The 19,779-nt window shown below is 39.1% G+C and overlaps 1 protein-coding gene across 3 annotated transcripts in view; it reads left to right on the top strand.

Annotated features, from left to right (window-relative positions):
• Window positions 1-19,779, top strand: part of FRMD4B (FERM domain containing 4B) — a 449,639-nt gene that overhangs the window by 278,396 nt on the left and 151,464 nt on the right. The window contains exon 1 of one of the 3 annotated variants that reach the window (XM_045832344.1): window positions 2,326-2,420. The exons of the other annotated variants lie outside the window; for them this stretch is intronic. Coding sequence (XP_045688300.1) covers window positions 2,397-2,420 — 24 coding nt within the window. The 5' untranslated portion in view covers window positions 2,326-2,396. Of the gene's footprint in view, window positions 1-2,325; window positions 2,421-19,779 lie in introns of those variants that run through there. 3 annotated transcript variants of the gene reach the window in all.

The raw sequence follows: 19,779 nt of genomic DNA, 5'->3' as shown, positions 1-19,779 counted from the left end.
CCCAGTGAGAAAAGTCACCATTTATGGAGTTTTTACTGCCCATATGTCCAAATAGAAGGTTTCTCCAACTATAAAGTAATTCCCTATTTTCCCAATAAGAAGATTCAAAACAAATGTTTTGGGCCAATTTGAATACATAAAAATGTAGGAATGTAGATGAAACAGTAGACTAGTGCTGACATTTAAGTTTATTCTGTAGATTAATCATTAAAATGATTGCAGCCTTGCACTCTCCCTCTTTTTTTAGCCTCTTCACCTGCATTTATGTGTTGGACCTGAAACATAAGTCCTTCTCTAAGCCATCCTTGTGGCTTTCCTAAGCTCAGCACCTTTGTTTCTGTCTCATTAATTTGAGCTACAGCCCCTTTTGAATCTCCATGTGTGATATTCACTGGGAATATTATGGCATGACTCTTCCTTCTCCATTCATCCTGCAGGTGTACATACACAGTCTCCCAGAGTAACCACCTACTGCATAGCCTTTCAAAGTAATGTTTAAGTAACCTGTTTATTCTAACATCCAACCTCTCCAACTGTAAGGTCACATGCACAAAATAATTACTAAATCTGTAATAAATTGTCACCTTTCTGCTTGCTTCATTGAATAACCTGTATAAGCATCCAAACTTAGTAACAGGCTGTTGTCTTCCTCAAAAATATATTATAGTTCAAGGAAGTTAGAGTTTTAATAAGACTTGAAGGTAAGTTACTTCCTCATTTCTGAGGAATAATATTTTGGGGGTTCAGTCATGGGAGGGTATCTGACCCTTTATTTGCATAATGTATATGCCTATGTGTTTTGCATGTATTATCTCATTTAATTCCTCCAACACTCCTTAATAGGTAGGGATTTTTATCCCCATTTTACTGAGAAGGAAATGAATTTTCAGAGCAGTCCACTAACGTTTCCAAGGACAGACAGCTATAAAACACCAGGTTTATCTGACTCTAGAACTCATATTCTGTGCTGTACCACACAACTTGCACAAAATTCCAGACTGCTCTTTTTACAATTGAAGAAACATGGTATCTTGTTATGGGTTCTTACCCATTAAGTACCCATGGGTACTTAACCATTTTAAAAATAAGTGTATTTACTATTTTTCCTGTATTGTGTAATACAAGAGAGGACCCAAAAAAACAGAATTTATTTATAAGAAGTTGTGTATTTATTCTTACATGTTTAAACTTTAAAGTACTCTCCATTTGATACAAAACAAAACCTATCAAGACATTTTTTCCATGGCTCAAAACAGTTTTTGAACTTAATCAATTTTGATGCCTTTCAGTGCTTCTGCCATTCTTTGTCTCACCTCCTCCACCTCAGCAAAATGTTCCCCTTTAAGCTTTTTTATCCAGAGAAAAAAACAAACAAAAAAAGTTGCTGGAGGTGAGATCAGGTGAATAGGAAGGGCGAGGCATGGGAGTCATGCCATTTTTTGGTCAAAAACTGCTGAACACTCAGCGTGATGTCAGCAGGTGCACTCTTAAATCACCCATCATGAAATGGGCAAACACATTGAAAGACTCTTCAAAAAAATTTCACTGAAGCCTCTCATAACAATGCCAGCTGGTACACTGATACAGATGGGTTCCTAGAATGCTCACCTAGCTGGGGAAACCTGTACTACAAGGAGCCCACCCTCTAGAAGATAATTCCAGTTTTGGGAGAATCCCCCCTCATACTTTTCTCTCTCCCTCACCTTGAATATATTTTTATTTATTACTTAACTATTGAGTAATTTCAATAGGAATTATTTTGTTAAATGCAAATTATGAAATAAATCCTTTTTTGAGACTATAGTCCTGCAGCCAAGATTTTTGTTTGTGACTAGCCTCACTGATTGATAGCACAAAGGTTGTCCCATTAAATTATGAGTTTCTTTCTGAGTGTAAAAGCAAAGTTGAGTTCAATATTATTTCTATTTGTATACATTAATTTACCTACCTCATTCAGCATACATAGAAGCTAAAGAAAGAGTCAAAATTGACATTTGGATTCTTAGATGGCATAGCCCATGTCTGATTAATATCCAGCCCAAATCAAATATTGTCAATGAATTTTAGAAAACAATAAACATTTCATCATGTGCTTCAAACATTCAAAGCATAGAGACTTTAGGTGGCCAAAAGCAATAGCAGAAGTGTTTGGTTGTTGTTGTTAGGTTTTCCCTCTCCTTGCTCTCCTGACTCATGTTGAAAGTCTTTTGTTTCTAATCAGAGCAACAAACAGTAAGGTCATTTCCTCATGATTATATAGCAGCGGAAGGCGTCAGGGGGGTTTTAGGTCCCTACTTCCACCAGCTTGTGGTTGGAGAAAACACACACACACACAGACATTGGAAGTGCTTAATACATGTGTCTTTTGTCCTGCACGTTCTCTACAGTCCCTTTAAATGAGCCGAGATCATGGTTCAGAGGTAAGAATAATTTCTCTTATAATCTTCTCATTGCTGATAGTGAAATGCTGCTCTTACTGTAATTTATTGACAAAATCTTGGTATATTTTAATATTATACTAAGGTGGACTAAGTACTAACACTTCAGAACCCAATTTTCAGAAAAGGAGACTACAAGAAATGTTTATTTTTGCTTTTTTTCCAAAGAATCACTCTTTTCAAACAAGTACTGAATTATGCTCCAGTTTGATACTGAAGTAAAGATGGTCCTTACCACTCATTCTTTTGGAGGGTTAATCTGCCATTGTTTTAAATGTTATCTCTTCTCCCTTCAAGGTCCTAAAAGGCTGTTTTCTTGTTTTCAATTCAGAACTTCGGCAGTTACTGCTGAGGTCTATAATTCTACCTCACCTTACCCTCCACCTCACTACTATCTTTTATCTTTCTTTTGCTCTTTTAGTTTTAAAAAATTTAAAGACTAGAGCTGTTTATAGACGTGGGAAGGAAAGCTAGATTGCAGGAACTGTGTCAATAAGCAGCATGAAAATGCTTTGAGGTTGGCAGTTGTTAATGATCTCAGCAGAGTGTGTTTGGGGGCTTCTCTATCTTTGTCAACTCTTGTCAGCACAGATCCTGTGGGGGCCTAGAACTTGTTAGTAATTTTTCTGGAAAGGCCTTAATTTTCATCCCTGTTTTATCTCAGAAAGAAGCAGGAAAACTGAATCCTGTCCCCCGTTCTTGTTTATGACAGCGATCAGATTCAGCAGTTCAAGGTAGAGATCTCGGAAACACCATTTTTGGGAATGGCTATCAATTAATTAATAAAACTTTTATGATTTGTCAGAGGAAGTCTTACATCCTAATTAGAAGGAAGCTTTTTTTCTTTCCTTCCTTATAATGTGGTTATGGTAAACTCATCAAGTCCACTCTGTGTGTCTGTCCATTTTTTCTTCCCTGGTAAGTAAATGTTAGACATGGAGGAGGGGAGGAAAATCTGTATAGATGTCAGAAAACAAAGGAAACTGTGAACCAGGAGACTGCAAAGCTCTTGGCCATAAAAGGAAGTCTGTGGAGGAAGTGGGTAGGATAGGCGAGAGAAAAGAAACGTCAAGGAAATAAATATATCACAACAGGGACTGGGATCGTGTTCCCTTAGTATAACATAACAAAATAGTGTGGCCTTAGAAATGAATCAGTTGTCTCTAAATCAGTCCTGTCTAAAGGTACTGACTGATCTGAAAGAGTGAAAAGATATATAAATTTTCCAAAATGTAAACCTTGGACCTGGATTGTCAGCATGGCATCATTAGATGATCCTATGACTCATGCCATAGAAGCTTCCTAGAAATAAGATGATCTTTCACAGCAGCACTTTCAGGAATCAGAAACTACACTTCTTATCAGAGGATCTAAAATATTCCCAGGCACTACAACATTATCCTTCCCTTATAATCATAATCTCCCATATTAATAGGTCTGACTGATTCCAAGTGGCTTATTAATATCACAGTGATGCTGCTTTGAGCATAGCAACTCAGACTCCTCTATGTTGAAGAAAACCAGACCTCATATAGTTTCTCACACTAACATCTGGCCAAAGGGGGGCTGCTAGCACATAAAATATTTAGTACTAAAAAAGGGGGACATGTTAGGAAAGGTGATATCAGTTATCCACTAGGTATTTTACCCTCTTCATTTTCCAGCAAAGGAATCTAGATACTGAGTAAAAGGCAAAGATGCCACCTGCAATAAATACCTCAAAGCAGAAAAAAACAAGTAAATAAAATAAAATATTCCTGGGCCTACCAAGTCCCACTCCCAAGCATATTCTTTGTGTTCAAATGTACCATTTACTTGGTCCTCCACTTGGAGTATACCGTAACACCCTCTTATCTGCAGGGGATAGGTTCCAAGACTCCAGTGGATACCTGAAACTGTAGGTAGTACTGAACCCCTCTATATACTATGTTTTCCCTAAACTTCATAACTATGATGAAGCTTAATTTATAAATTAGGCACAATAGAAGATTAACAACAGTAACTAATAATAAAATAGAACAATTATAACAAAACAGTCTAATAAAAGTTATGTAAATATGGTATTACTAAGTAAATAAGGCTGAATTGAACACTGGGACTGAGATACCTCGAGTCAATCTGATAAATGACTAATAGGTGGGAGCACATATGGGGTGGAGACACTGAACTAAGGCCCCCAGGCTGGATGGAGGGGACAATACGAGATTTCATTACACTACTCAGAACAGCATGCAATTTAAAACTTACGAATTATTTATTTCTAGAATTTTTCATATAGTATTTTAGATCATAGTTGACTGAGGGTAACTGAAACCACAGATAACAGGGGGCCACTGTACAGGGAGGTGGAGGTTCCTATGCCTCCAGGTAAAGAGGGTACTCAGTAACTCTGGGAATAGTGGTAGACAAATGCCATTGGTTGAGTTGAATCATTAAATATATTTATGTCACAGAACATTTGAACTGGAAGAAATCTTGTCTAATTCCCTCATTCTATTGCTGATAAGATTGAGATCTAGAAAAATGAAGGAATTTTCCTAAAATCTCATCCCTTTACAGTCAGGGTACAGCCTAGCATCCATGTGTCCTGAGTCCTGATTCTGTTCTCTGTCCACTGCTATGCTGTTTCCACAACCCACTTATTTCTTTGCCTGATGTCTAGTTTCTGTGCATTTCATGCAGCAGGTTTCTCTCATGCACACATTTCTGTATTGGACTAGACATGTGGGGGCTGCAGCCCCAATGAAGTTTTACATTGCTTCCAGTTGCGGGCAGAAACTAGAGGGCAGGTGCACAAAAGACCCTACAAAAAAGAACCAGCAGTTTTATTGCTAATCACAACAATCTGTAGCCCTGGCTAAAATGTACTAAAAACACTTTCTCCTTGTTTTGTAAGGAATCTTAAAATATTAGTGAGCTCTTAATAGAGGCTTGTCTGCTTAATTTTAATGCAAGAACAAGATTATAACTTATCCCTGGGACAAAGCTCTAATTAAGACTTTTTCTTGCTAATGTTGGAGAACTACAAAAACATTCAAATGAAAGACTGTTTGTTAACTGGAAAAATAAAGCTGAGAGCAGGTAAAATATACATTAGCATAAGTTAATGCAATCTGGCAAGGTTAGGCAAACTGTATTATTCCAATAAAAGCAACCTAAGAAAAGGAAAATTCAATACATTCTCTGTTTATTTTGAATGCTTTAAAAAACACAAAAGCAAAAAAAATATACTTTGCAGGTGGTCCTGTAAAGGTATGTTCACTCCTGACCCCATGTATTAGTTTGTTTTCTCTTTTCGTTTTCTTTTCTTCTATCATTGTAACTTAAAATGAACAAGTCAGCAGAGTTTGTACTTGATCTCTCAAGATTCTACTTTATACCACCCTATCAAGTGTGTTTATATTCAGGTTTTCAAATCAGGAATGGAACTAGTCCAGAAGCTGATCTTCTATAATAGAGAACCTCTTTCAGGTACAGCAGAGTGCATAGCTGAAAAGCACAGTAAGTACAGAGAACTGATCCCAGGTCTAATTGCCACTTTTCTGACAAGCTCTATGACCTTGGGAAGCTCATTTTTCCTATCCAGGCCTCAGAATCCACATTTGTTGTTGAAGGTATTAGACTAATGCTGAGGCTCTTTTTCATCTTTAAAATGCTCTGATTATTTGTAGTTCCTTTAGGTCACCCAGATAAATTGCAGCTATATCTCTCACTCTGCTCTCCTCCATCTCCCCACTCTCTGATCCTTTTTTCTGTCCTTCCTTTCTTCTTCTTTCCCTTTCTTTTTTCCACTTACCTTTTCCTTTTCACTGGAGAAGAATTCAGGACTAGGACTACATGACCAGATGTCTTATGGTGCCAATGGCAGTATATGGTTGAAGAAAACTGAGTAAGGTAAGGTTGAAGATGGAGAAATTACCAAAACTGCTAACTGGCATCAGACACTGAGATATTGTCCATGAAGAAGTCAAGACCTTGTGGTAATAGGTATAACTCTTACATTGATTATTTTTTCAACAGACTTTTTTTATTGTTGTTCAAGTACAGTTGTCTCCATTTTCCCCCCACCACTCCCTGCCACTAGGTATCCCCACCTTCCACCTTCAATCCTATCCCTCTTTGGCTTTACCCATGTGTCCTTAATACATGTTCCTTGACAACCCTTCCCCCTCTTCCCCCTATCATCCACTCCCACCTCCCCTCTGGTTACTGTCAGTCTGTTCTTAATTTCAATGTCTCTGGTTATATTTTGGTTGCTTGTTTGTTTTGTTGATTAGGTTCCACTTATAGGTAAGATCATATGGTGTGTGTCTTTCACACCCTGACTTATTTCACTTAGCATAACATTCTCCAGATTGATTCAAACTGTAGATAAGGATAAGATCTCCTTCTTTCTTTCTGCTGCATAATATTCCATCATGTAAATGTATAACAGTTTCTTGATCCACTCATTTACTGATGGGCACTTAGGTTGCTTCCAGCACTTGGCTATTGTAAGTTGTGCTGCTATGAACATTGGGGTGCATAAGTTCTTTTGGATTGGTGTTTTGGGATTCTTAGGATATAGTCCCAGCAGTGGAATTGCTGGGTCAAAACGCAGTTCCATTTTTAGCTTTCTGAGAAAATTTCATGCTGTTTTTCATAGTGGTTGCACCAGTCTGTATTCCCACCAACAGTGTACTGGGGGTCCCTTTTCTCCACAACTTTGCCAGCACTTGTTGATTGTTGCTTTGTTTATGATGGCCCTTCTGACCAGTGTGAAGTGGTATCTCATTGTGGTTTTAATTTGCATCTCTCTGATGACTAGTGATTCTGCACCTTTCATATGTCTCTGGGCCCACTGTATGTCCTCCTTGTAAAAGTGTCTTTTCAGGTCCTTTGCCCATATTTTAATTGGATTGTTTGTCTTCCTGGAGTGGAGTTGTGGGAGTTCTTTATATATTTTGGAGATCAAACCCTTGTCTTAGGTATCATGGGCAAATATGTTTTCACATATGGTTTGCTCCCTTTTCATTTTACTGATGTTTTCTTTAGCTATGCAGAAGCTTTTTATTTTGATGAGATCCCATTTGTTTATTCTTTCCTTTATGTTCCTTGCTCTAGGGGACATATCATATCTGAGATTTTCCTGCTTATGTTCTCCTGTAGGGTTTTTATGGGGTTGTGACTTATATTTAAGTCATTTATCCATTTTCAGTTTATTTTTGTATATGGTGTAAGTTGGTGGTCAAGTTTCATTTTTTTGCATGTAGCTGTCCAGCTCTCCCAACACCATTTGTTGAAGAGGCCATTTTTACTCCATTTTATGCTTCTTCCCCCTTTGTCAAGTATTAATTGACCATAGAGACCTGGGTTTATTTCTGGGATCTCTATTCTGTTCCATAAGTCTGCTCTTATGCCAGTACCAGACTTCTTTGATTACTGTGGCCTTGTAATACAGTTTAATATCAAGTATTGTGATCCCCCTAACTTTGTTCCTCTTTCTCAAAATTGCTACAGCTATTTGGGGTTGTTTATGGTTTCATATAAATATTTGAAATGTTTGTTCTATACCTGTGAAATATGTCATGGGTACTTTAATAGGGATTGCATTGAATCTATAAATTGCTTTGGGTAATGTGGTCATTTTGATGATGTTAATTCTCCCAATCCATGAACACAGTACATTCTTCTATTGTCTATGTCTTCCCTAATTTCTTTCTTCAGTGTTGTGTAGTTTTCTGTGTAGAGGTCTTTTACCTCCTTGGTTAGGTTTATTCTTAGGTATCTTATTTTTTTGTTTTTATTACTACATCAAATGGGGTTTATTCCTGATTTCATTTTCTGATATTTCATTGTTGGTGTGCACAAATGCCTTCAATTTATGAATATTACCTTTGTATCCTGTTATTTTGCTAAATTCTTTTATTATGTTGGATAGTTTTTTGGTGAAGTCTACAGGATATTTCATGTACACTATCATGTCATCTGCAAACAATGACAGTGTTCTTCCTCCTTTCTAATTTAGATGCCTTTTATTTCTTTTTCTTGTCTGATTGCTGTGGCTAGGACTTCCAATACTATGTTGAATAGGAGTGGTGAAAGCAGACACCCTAGTCTTGTTCCTGATCTTAGTGGAAAAGCTTCTAGTTTTTGCCACTTGAGCATGATGTTGGCTATGGATCTCTCGTATATGGCCTTTATTATATTGAGGAATTCTCCTTCTATTCCCACTTTGCTGAGTGTTTTTATTATAAATGGGTGCTATACCTTATCAAATGCCTTTTCTGCATCTATGATCATGTGATACAATCATGTGATTTTTTCCTTTTATTTATGTAATATATTACATGTATTGATTTACAAATATTGTGCCATCCTTGATTCCCTGGGATGAATCCCACTTAATCATGATGTATGATCTTTTTAATGTATTGCTGGTTTTAATGTATTGTGGTTTGCCAATATTATGTTGAAGATTTTAGCATCTATGTTCTTCAGTGATATCAGCCCGTAGTTTTCTTTCTTTGTCGTGTCTTTATCTGATTTTGTGATTAGGATGATTCTGGCTTCATAAAAAGAGTTTGGGAGTCTTCCATCTTCTTGGATTTTTGGTGAATAGTCTGTGAATGATTCGAGTTAACTCTTCCTTAAATGTTTTGTAAAGTTCTCCTGTGAAACCATCAGTGCAGGGCTTTTGTGTGTTGGGAACTTTTTATTACTGCTTCGATTTCATCAGCTGTTATCAGTCTATTCAGGCTTTCTGCTTCTTCATTATTCAGATTTGGAAGACTATATTTTATAGAAATTTGTTAATTTCAACCAGGTTTTCAAATTTCTTGGCATGGAGTTGTTCTTGGCATAGTAATTTCTTACAATCCTTTGTATTTCTGCGGTATCAGATGCAATTTCTCCTCTTTCATTTCTGATTGTGTTTATTTGGGTCCTCTCTCTTTTTTTCTTGATGAGTCTGCTTAAAGGCTTTTTAATTTTGTTTATCTTTTCAAAGAACCATCTCCTGGATTTACTAATCCTCAGAATTGTTCTTTTAGTCTCTATGTAGTATAAACGTGCTCTGATCTTGGTTTTATTTCCTTCCTTCTACTCATTGGGGTCAAAAAGCTTAATCAAATGTCCAAGGCCACAGAGCCAATAATTTAAAAGGCTGCAAAACCAACCTATTTTCTTTTCTCTTCTTCTAAAACCTGTCCTTGAAGCTAACACACCTGGTCATGGCTCCATTATCTGGAGTTTCAGCCATACCCAATAGCCAATACACTCTAGAATGTTTCTGTAATCACAGAGTTCTACTGAACATTGATGCAAAAGACTGATTCTTTAGCCTCATCTCTGCCCTATCTTGATTGGGAAAGTGGGAAGGTCACTTAATGTGACATATCTCATGACTATGCATCAAAGAAAGATAATTTCTGGTCTCCTATGACCAAACAAAAATGTGCAGTCACAATTTTATCCCCAAGAGCTTGACAGTGTGGGTGCTCAAAAAATATTTATTCATTGGAAAGCAAACAAAACAACAAATGAAGCCAGCAAAATGGGCAATGTTCACAGTTTTTCAGGAATTGGGTATTACATAATCAGAGGGAAGAAATTATAAAACAGAATAATATCCAGTTACAGAAAAAATAGTCCTGGTTGTTTTTAATATACTTTTCAGCAATAATTTACCACTGTGTTTGCAGAGGAAGGAGACATACATGAATTTGTGTGGAAACAAAGCAGGATTTCAGTTGGCTGTAATACAAAACAAAGGCACTATAATGGAATAAAGTGGAAAATTATACAAATATTTCTAATTCTCAGGCACAATATTCATGGAAATCTAAGGGATGACAGGCAGATATCTGACTCTGGCAAGTCCACACCTTCTTCCTTCATCCTCAGTCCTTGCTAGCACTAAGGGATCCACTTTTCTTAGTTAAATAAATCACTTTCTCTTTGGTAAAACTCTTCTCTGTTCCAAAGCATTAAACCCTTCAGGTGTCTGAAAAGGTAACAGCCATTAGAGTAATTGTTCCCAAGCCATAAAAAATGGGACTTTTATTTCCAGGACTGTTATAAAATTTTTAAATTTCTTAAAAGTGTGCTTTTGACTGACCTCAGTAGAATATAAGGCTTCAAGAACTGACAGAGTGATCCATCAAGGCAGGCAGGCTGTGCTGATGGACACTGTGGATGCTTTACAATTCCATTGTGATTACATGGAAGTCTTTGCACCATGAAATGCACAAGCTGGAGCATTGTGTGCAGAGCTGGCTTGTATTTCAGGGTTTTTTTTTAAACTTTACTTTTCAGTGAATACTTTTGTAAGGATGTGGAACTTGTTTTTGGGCAATAGAAAGCAGGAACTCCACATCTGGATCCTTGGATCTGTACAGCTGTGTGACCACAGAGATGTCACATCCTTTCTTTGGGTCTCAGTGACCTCATCTACAAAATGGAGATATGACACTTCTGGCACATTAAAACTTATGAAGTTCAAAAGAAGTAGAGAAGAAGGCACTTTGAAAGTTTAAAGCTCACCAGACAAGCTAGGTGGTGGTGTGGATAACTGGGACATTCAGACAAAGTTTATTCATGACCATAGCTACTTACTCTTCCCTTTTTTAAAAATACGGAGGCAAAGTAGAACTTGCTCACCACCCACTCAGCACCTGAACATGGCCTTTGAGAACATCCACTCTGAAAAAGTCTATAGAAATTGCTTGGGTTTTAGTGGTGAAAATTATAATAATATTATTTTAAACTGCAGGCATTTTCAAGTAAACCCCTCAGCCCTGGGAGGGGTTTCTATTATTATTCTCATTTTCAGGTGAGGAAACCAAGGCTCAAGACAAGTGAGGTACCCTGCACAAGGCCACACAGGTACTAAAGAGCAGAGCTGGGGTTGAAACACAACTCTGACTCCAGAACCTATGCTCTTGACCCTCACACTTCTTAAATAATATACTACATGTACTTTTAAAAGGAATAATAGCTGCTTCTTATGGAATGGTTACAGTGCATGAGGCAAAATTCTTCCCATTTCACAGTGGTTACTCAGAAATGGTAAGCAGCTTACCTGAAGTCTTCAGCAAGTTAGAGGCAGAACCAGGATCAGACATTATGCCCATCTGATTTCCCAACCCTGCCCTGCACCAAGAAGCTGAGTGGGCAGCTCCACCCTGTGCTATACCCCTGACTAAAGCAAGTGTGAAAAAAAAAAGCACTAGGAGTTATGGAACTTAATGACTTCCCAATGAGTTTGCTTAATGCCCCGTCCAAGTCACTCTTACCAGAAGCACCCATGATGCTTGTTTAAGTGCCCAGCCCATCACATCCCTTCAGACATGCTGCTCCAGATCAACAAATCCAAGAGACAATGCTGAGCCAGGGCCATGAGGTAAATATTTGGTTCCCTGGATACAGCTACAAGTGTTGGGTGATATTTCTTCTCGCAAGTCTTGTTCCTTCTGAGAAAGGCAGAAGGGAACTGAGATTAGAAAGACCAGTAATAGAAATGGGGAGAAACTTGCTGACAGAGCACAATGACATGTGCTCAATTCTGCTTGCAAGTGAAAACACTGGAAACAGCTCTCACTGATGCTTCAAGGTCATGGTGGATTCCCTCAGCAGGGAAAAGCATGCCAATGGTTTGATAGATTCCAGAAGAACAGCAGCTACAGAGTGGGTTGGAATTTGGTAATTAAGAAAAAAAGAAGCCACTCAGTTTCCAATGAGACCTGAACAGTAGAAATGGTAGAAAACTTGGAAGTGAAGCAAGAGAATCATTCATTCCACAGATATTTGTTAAGCCCCATGAGGGGCTAGGCACTGTTTTAGGAGATAGCAAAGCAGCAGTAAATGAAACATTCTGGTGACAAATGACAGTGAGCATGAGAGGTACAGTCCTCAGTCAGGAGAACCTCAGAGGTGAGCTTGCTCACAGGGGATTTTATTGGAAGTATGTGTAATAATAAATTACATAGTTATACATGAATCTTTGACTGCACAGGAGGTCTGCACCCCAGCCCCCAGCACTGCTGAAGGGTTAATGGTGCACCAGTCACCTTTCATGCCGGCTTCTGTTTGCCAAGCTCTGTGCCAGGCATCCTGAGCACAGCTGCTCTGTTGGAGATGTATTAGTCCCATTTTAGAGATATACAAAATAAGTCCTAAGAAAGTTAAGTGAGCTGGGCATTCAACATAGTTCTGTCTGAATTTGGAGCCTCCATTCTTTCATCTTTGCCACATGGTCTCTCAATGGCCTCAACATCCTGACATCATGCTGTGAGCATGCACTCTTGTCAAGACCCCCTTCTCCCATTGAGCTTCTCCAAGGTGTGATGCTCAGTATTAAACAAGCAGCTCTCTAGGGGAAAGGGCACCGATTTGTAGCATTTGCCAATTTCCATGGTGTAAATGCTCTCGCCATGACCAATTTCATGTTATTAATTAACATCACTTAGCTGGAAAGAGATGAGCACACCATTAATTACCAAGGCTACCATACAGATTCAATAGACATAAATCACCTCAAGAACAAAGATAATAGTGAGATGTAATAAAATAATTGGAAAGTGACACGTTTTGAGCATTTATTACCTTTGCTTTTAATGTAATTTATTTCATTGCAAGTTCATAAACTTTAATTTTTAATATTGGTTATGCTTAACTACCAGCTTGAAAATGGGGCAGTGGGCCCTTAGTGGCTGCTGTGAGAGACCCCATGTCACTACTCCCCCTCCCCAAGGGTTCTTTGTCCCTCATTCTATTCCCTGGTGTTCTCCTAGAAATCTTTTTGGGCTTCTTTTTTATATTCCTTTTGTCTTCCTGACCTGTGACCTTTTGATTTTGTTTTAATCCTTGAATATTGTGTTAGCTTCAAGAAAAGACCGAATCTCATTTGAAAACACAACATGTATTAGGTGACAAAAATATGTCTTCACTAAATATTAGAAGTGTCTAAGTTCAGAGAGAATGTTTCTTCTGTGATGTTAAATTCAGTCCTGGACATTATGATTAAGGATTTTTCTATATTGTTCCAAACGAGTTTGACTTTTCTATTTTAACAGTTTGGTAATGCTCTTCTAAATCTCCTACCCAAATATGGCAGTGCCACCAGCCAAAGCTAGGCTCTGGACCTAATAAAATCTGTTTATGTGAATTATAAACTCCCTAAGAACTTATTTTAACCTCCATTTGTGTGTGGACCACTTAGAACAAAGAGACTTTGAAAAGCTTAAGTCAGAGACATTCTAACAGGGTTGATGAAAAATTGAAACATGAAAATTCTGACAATGAGTGAGTACTCAAAAATTAATGTAAAGTTGGTTTAGGTTTTCTATTTAAGTTTTGTTTATTTTTAGGTTTCAGGGCAATGTATGTGATTTGTTTGCTCTGTGAATGGCTTATATTCAGCCCAAAATTCCAAGTGAATAAACAGTACCTAGACTATCTGTAACTTACAAGCACTGCCATTTATTTTTCAAATCTCCTCACCCTAGCTGTGCTTGTCTTTACTTCTAAGTTTTTGAAAAGCTCAGTACTTTTGCTCCTTCCTACAGACTGTTTTTCATGGAAAAAGAGAAAACTGACGTTTGGCAAAGTGGAAAGTTTCCGGACCACAGAGTATTTGCTACTTACATAATTGCCAAAACCAAAATTTCCATTTTCTACAAGGCGCCTGGAGTACTTCATTTTTAGTCAACCCAAATGGCACACCAGAAGTAAAATCCCCCATAGCCCACAGGCTATACTCTAGGCTTTTCTTGGTTACACTTTGTGACTTCCTGTTGACAGTATCTGTGCCCTCCCTTGTTTTTTTTTTCTTTTCTTTTTTGACTCATTGATACTGTACTGTGACATCCAAAAATACAGCCTAACAACTGGTCTTAAGTAAAGAGGATGTTTCTTTCTGGAAAAGAACAGCAGAAATATCCTGCATGATTTTCTGAAAATAAACATTTGACAGTCTCTCATCTAAGTTTTTAATTGGAAGAGTGCAGAGTATTTATAAAGAGAACCCTGCTTTTCACTGAAGCTTTTTCCATGAAGAAGCTTCCGTGAAGATGTGCTGCCTGTTTTCCCCCTTGTCATTCAGTGAACTCCTTGTTTAAATTGGCTCAACCCCTTATTAGTCAGGAACCTCAGGCAAGTTATTCTCAACTTCTTTGTGGTCTCATCTTCTTCAGTGTGAAATTAAGGGCACAACATTTATTTCAGGGGATTTGTGAGAATTCAATGGATAAAATGTGTCTCAAAGCACATGACATAGACAATGCAGGCAGCACACATTCATCTCCACATCCTGCTGGTGAGAACGAAAGTGGCTGACACAAGCCACCATCTGGACACAGTCAGATAAGGTTCAAGAGTTTGCAAAAGTTCCCAGCTTTTGGCCCACAGGGAAGCTAAAAATGGGGTTCTTGAGTTAGCCTGTTGATTTATCACCAAGAAATTAGAGTGGAATTAATTTCTACCTTTTGGGTTGCCCAATCCTTCCAGTGTTTAACTGGTAGGTAGATTTTCAACTTGAGTATGACAGTTTGACCTCTTATTAATCCAGCTTAACTTTTTTTCTGAGAAAAATATCATTCATCCAACTCAAAATAACCACTTACAGTTGTTAACAACTTACAAATCATTTCCACTAGTGATGGTACTCATTGCACTGGGGTAAAGCTGATAAGGCATGTTAGGCACTTAGCACAGACCCTAACAACCAAACTCTGCCCAATAAACAGTTTATTACGGGTAACAGGATTATGAGCTGTACCTTTTGTGTAGATTTTAGGTTCAACCCTCACTAGTGCTATAAGAGACAAACAAAGCTAAATGGTATTGATTCTTATCATTCCCATTTCTCAGAGTCACAAACCAAGTTCAACGGCCAAGCTGAGACGTAAGCCTAGCCCTCCTGATTCTAAACTCTGTGCACTCCTCAGGGACACCAGCCTGGGGTAGCCTGATGGCCTGCAGCTCCAGACCTAATAAGTTGTTTTGTTCTTTTTTCTTCCTTTGAAACCTGTCCTTTATTTATGCCAGCCTCAGGAGATCTGGCTATACTCTGATAAGGAATTGTCTTTTATGAGAATGCCTTCTCCAGGGACGATCTGCCAAAGCTGACCGAAATTGCTTGCCAGCTGGACACTAGAGCTGCAGAAATGTCTGTCCCCTGACCAGCCTTTCTTGTTTGTTGTCCTCCAACCTCTGCCACAGACAGGAGCTTGCAGTTGAGTGCTATTGTCCAGAAAACAGGTTATTCCTCCCGTTTCTGCTAGGAGTCACTTGTCAAGAGCAGCAGTTCACTGTAGGTTCTCCCCATCAGTTTCCTCATTTTTCATGTTTCCTGCATAAGCACAGAGTTTTGAAGTAAGTTTTGCACATGCTAAGAAATTCATTCCAGTTGAGCTATTTCAGAGCCTTTACTGTTATCTGAAAATAATGTATTTAATGATTAATGGTTTCTTTTCTTCTTTTTACCTCTAGAGCAGTTGTTTTCAACCAGGGATGGTTTTGTTCCCCAAGAGACTTTTGGCAGTGTCTGGAGACATATTTGCTTGTCACAAGACATGACAGGGTGAGGTGGGGTGTTACTGGCAACTATTGGATACAGACCACGGGTGCTGCAAACATTCCCACAATGCACAGGACAGCCCACAACAGAGAATTATCTAGCCACAAGTGCCAAAGCTGAAAACCTGCACTCTAGCATAAGCTCCAGAGACAGTGGCCTTGCTTATCTCATTTGCGGATATATATTAGTACCCAGCTTAGTGCTTGCACTTAGAAGTGCTCAGCAAATATCAGTTGAGTGAATAAATGAGCAGATGATCCAGAGATTTTCCACATTGAATTATTGCATTGTGTGCTAGAGTACATCTTGAGCCCAGCATAATGTGGAGTCAGGCCCAGGCAGCCACATAACTGATTGAAATCATCCTGTATCCAAAATGTTCAACGTCAGCATGAAAGAGCCAGCAGCCCTACAGGTGGTGATGAATTCCATCCTGAGGCTCAAAGGAAATCAATAGCAAACACATAGATAGGTGCCTATTTTTAGAAGGTTCCCATATTTCTTCAGTGCAGAACCAGGAGATAGCCAAGCATGGTCATTACAGAAGCTTTGCTTCTTCTCTAGTCTTGCTTCTAGTTGAGCCAGACAAATGTGGTTTGGTGAACCCAGATCTAGCTTTCCTAGAATAGTGTTGTACTTGGCAATCAAATATGTGAAATCCCTCAGCTCTGTGTGATTTAATATATAAGGCTCATCAGATGGGACTTATAGCAGAAGTAATACAACATAGCAGTGAAGACCATGGGCTCTGCATTCAGGGTGCCTGTGTTCATGTCCTAAGCTGCCTCTTCCTATCTGTGGCCTTGTGTGGTAGGTAAGGTCAGTCATGTACCTTCTGTAAGCCTCAATTTTCTCATCTATACAATGAAACTAGGATTGGAATCTGCCTCACAAGGTTGTATGAATGAATTTAAATGGCCCTTGTAAATTAAAGCTAGGATGCTGGACAGAGCCAGGCACAGTTAGCTAGCTGCCATTACTCATTAGCATTTTTCCCTAAGGCAGATAGTTAATTTTGTCTTTGGTAAGCTGAATTTACCACATCTTTATCACTCCCAACTCCTGCCCATTTTCCTTTCTTCATTTGTTCCTTTTATGCCCCTTCTTTTTCTTCCTCTCTCCAGTCACTCTTTTTCCTCCTCACTTCCAGTAAACCTGAGAGAGAGAGAGACCAGGTCACAGCTACATGACCCTCTCTGCAATTCAGTTCAGCCATCTGTAAAGTCTAAATGTCTTACATTATTGAAGGGTTATTGAAGGAAGATACTGTGTGTGTGAAGTGCTTAGAGCTCCTGGGGCATCCAGCAAGTGCTTAATAGAAGCTAGGAGAATCATTTATCGATACTGAGAAAGCAGGTCCCAATGACTACACATTGGGAGGAAAGTGCTCTTGAAACCTGAGGGAAAAATCACAGCTGACATAGCTTGGGGACATCTGTGTCAGTAAAGGCCATTATCTGAATGCAAGTGTCAATAGCTCATGTTCAGTCAACACCCACAGATGGTATAAAGGGACCCCTGTTCAGCTGGGGTTGACATCATTTGAGTGAAATATAAAACTCCATCCACTCAATAGAACCTAAAGTAAGAATGTCCTAGATACATGCTTTCTGCCTCTCTCCAGTTCCTGCAGAGTAACTCATCTGATGAGGAGTTTAACAGCACACCTTGTTCTCTGGATGGAGAGGTAGCTTTGTATGTGTAAGTCTGTCTGGGCCAAGGCTTGGGAGATGTTTTGGAACATCCTCATTTAGCATTATGCTCTGTGAATTTAAATCATTTGTGATTTTTTTTCATTGTTCACTGTGTCTAGGTTCTGAATAGTTAAGGTTCCTTCACTGGGCAGATATTTATTTACCACATTCTCACTATGTGCCCAGCACTGTTGTTCTAGGCCCTGAGAGTACAATGGTGAACTAATCAGTCAAGGTCACTCCTATGAAGTTACCTTTTGATGGTGAAGGATAGACAACTATGAACAAAAAAAATGGAAGGGAAATACTAGCTATAAAGAAATGAAAGCACCGTGGTATGGGAGAGCTCTACTTTATTTGAGGACAGTGAAGGCCTTCTGGAAATGGCGTCATTTGATTTAAGATCTGGGAGAGGCAAAAGCACCCAATCATGCAAAGATCTGGGAAAGGGTAGTCCAGACAGAGGGAACAACATACTCAAAGTTTTGAAGTAGGAACAAGCTTTTGTTCTGAGGAGGAAAAGGAAGCCAGTGTGGCTAGTGTGGCAATGCAAGACAGATGTATTGGAGACAAATTAGAGAGTGGGGGCACAGGAAAGGCAGATATTGTTGGTGAGCTGAAGATTCTCCACGGTGGTACATGAGAAGCCAGTGGGTAATTTAAGTAAAGTAAAGGAATGGATCTGTATTTTAGAGATATCACTACATGGCCATGCAGAGACTGAACCACCGCAGAAAGAATGCAGCCTGGACAGATAGCTGATATTGCATACATCCAGGCAAGAGACAATGGTGGGCTAGACTCTGGACAAGAAACCCCACAAAAAATCTTGAGGAGCTATTTTTGTGAGGTAGGCCCTCTCATGCTAAGTTTTCAGAAAAGGTCAAAAGGGAATATAGGTGGGCAGGAGGGGGCAGGTAAGCTTGCTGCTTCCTTAGCAAACTTTCATACCTCTGTGTCCCAAAGAACTACTAAACCAAAGCAGGCTGGAGTTCTGCTCTTTTTTATAGCTGTCATTTACTGTTGCTCTCTAAGCTGATCCCAGTCACCCTGACTGGTCCCACACTGCCTTGTGCTGACTCCTCTTTAGGCTTCTCTCTCCTCTCCTAAATGAGGTAGGGGGTGGGGATTGGAGGAGCGGTATAATCACACAGAATGAGCCCACTTTGGGCTATGCTACACTAGAGTGCTCCTGGAAGATAGAGGTCTGGTCTGAGGCCAATTCTTACTTCCCTCCTGATCTTTCTCATTTGACCAGTGACCAGAGGGACAGGTCCCTCCACCAACATGCAGCCCTTACTCTGAGAACCTGCTCTGTCATCTGGGCAGAACATGTAGAGCAGCCACAGACCAAGGTGGGATATTAACCAGACATACACAGTCAATCTCCATATTCCTGGGCTCTAACAGAGGGGGAGGCGGTGGGAAGTGCCTCAAGTCTGGGTAGGTGCTACATGGAAATTTCCAAAGAGGTCATCTTTATGTTTTTTATTCCACACAATGCATTGACACTTTTGGCTGTCACTGGGTAGGGGTCAAATCTGAAATTTCGGATGGTCTCTGTGGGGTTCAAAAGTGATTCTTTGTACCTCAATTTCACACATAAACAGAGAGGAAATTTCTTATGGAAAGAAATTTGCACTTTTTAGGAACTCCTTAAAATGAAGTGTAGTAGCCTAACTTAGGAAACTGGTTTTTGTCTGGGATGAGCAGACTGAAGAGCTAAACAGAGAAGACTCTTCCATCTTTAAAGAAGGAAGTTTGTAATGAGAAATGCTCATTTACTTATTCTTCTCCTAAGTGGAATTATAGAACTCCTGTTTTTGTAAAGAAAGCAAATTGTCAGGATAACCAAGTAGAATGTGAAATGGAAAGTCAATGTATTTCATTTCTTCCATGGGTAGTAATTACATTGAAAAATGGGGTAGCCCTGACTGATTTGGCTCTGTGAGTTGGGCATCATTCCACAAATCGAAAGGTCACCAGTTCTATTCCCGATCTGAGCACAAGCCTGTGTTGTGGACCAGGTACCAAGTTGGGGGTGTGTGCAAGTCAATTGATCCATGTTTCTCTTGCACGTCGATGTTTC

The sequence above is a fragment of the Phyllostomus hastatus genome, unplaced genomic scaffold (genome assembly GCF_019186645.2).
Source record: "Phyllostomus hastatus isolate PE091 unplaced genomic scaffold, TTU_PhHast_1.1 phas_contig_16, whole genome shotgun sequence".
In the NCBI taxonomy this organism is placed as follows: Eukaryota; Metazoa; Chordata; class Mammalia; order Chiroptera; family Phyllostomidae; genus Phyllostomus; species Phyllostomus hastatus.
The sequence above is the reverse complement of the archived record's forward strand: the minus strand, read 5'-3'. Positions and strand labels throughout refer to the sequence as shown.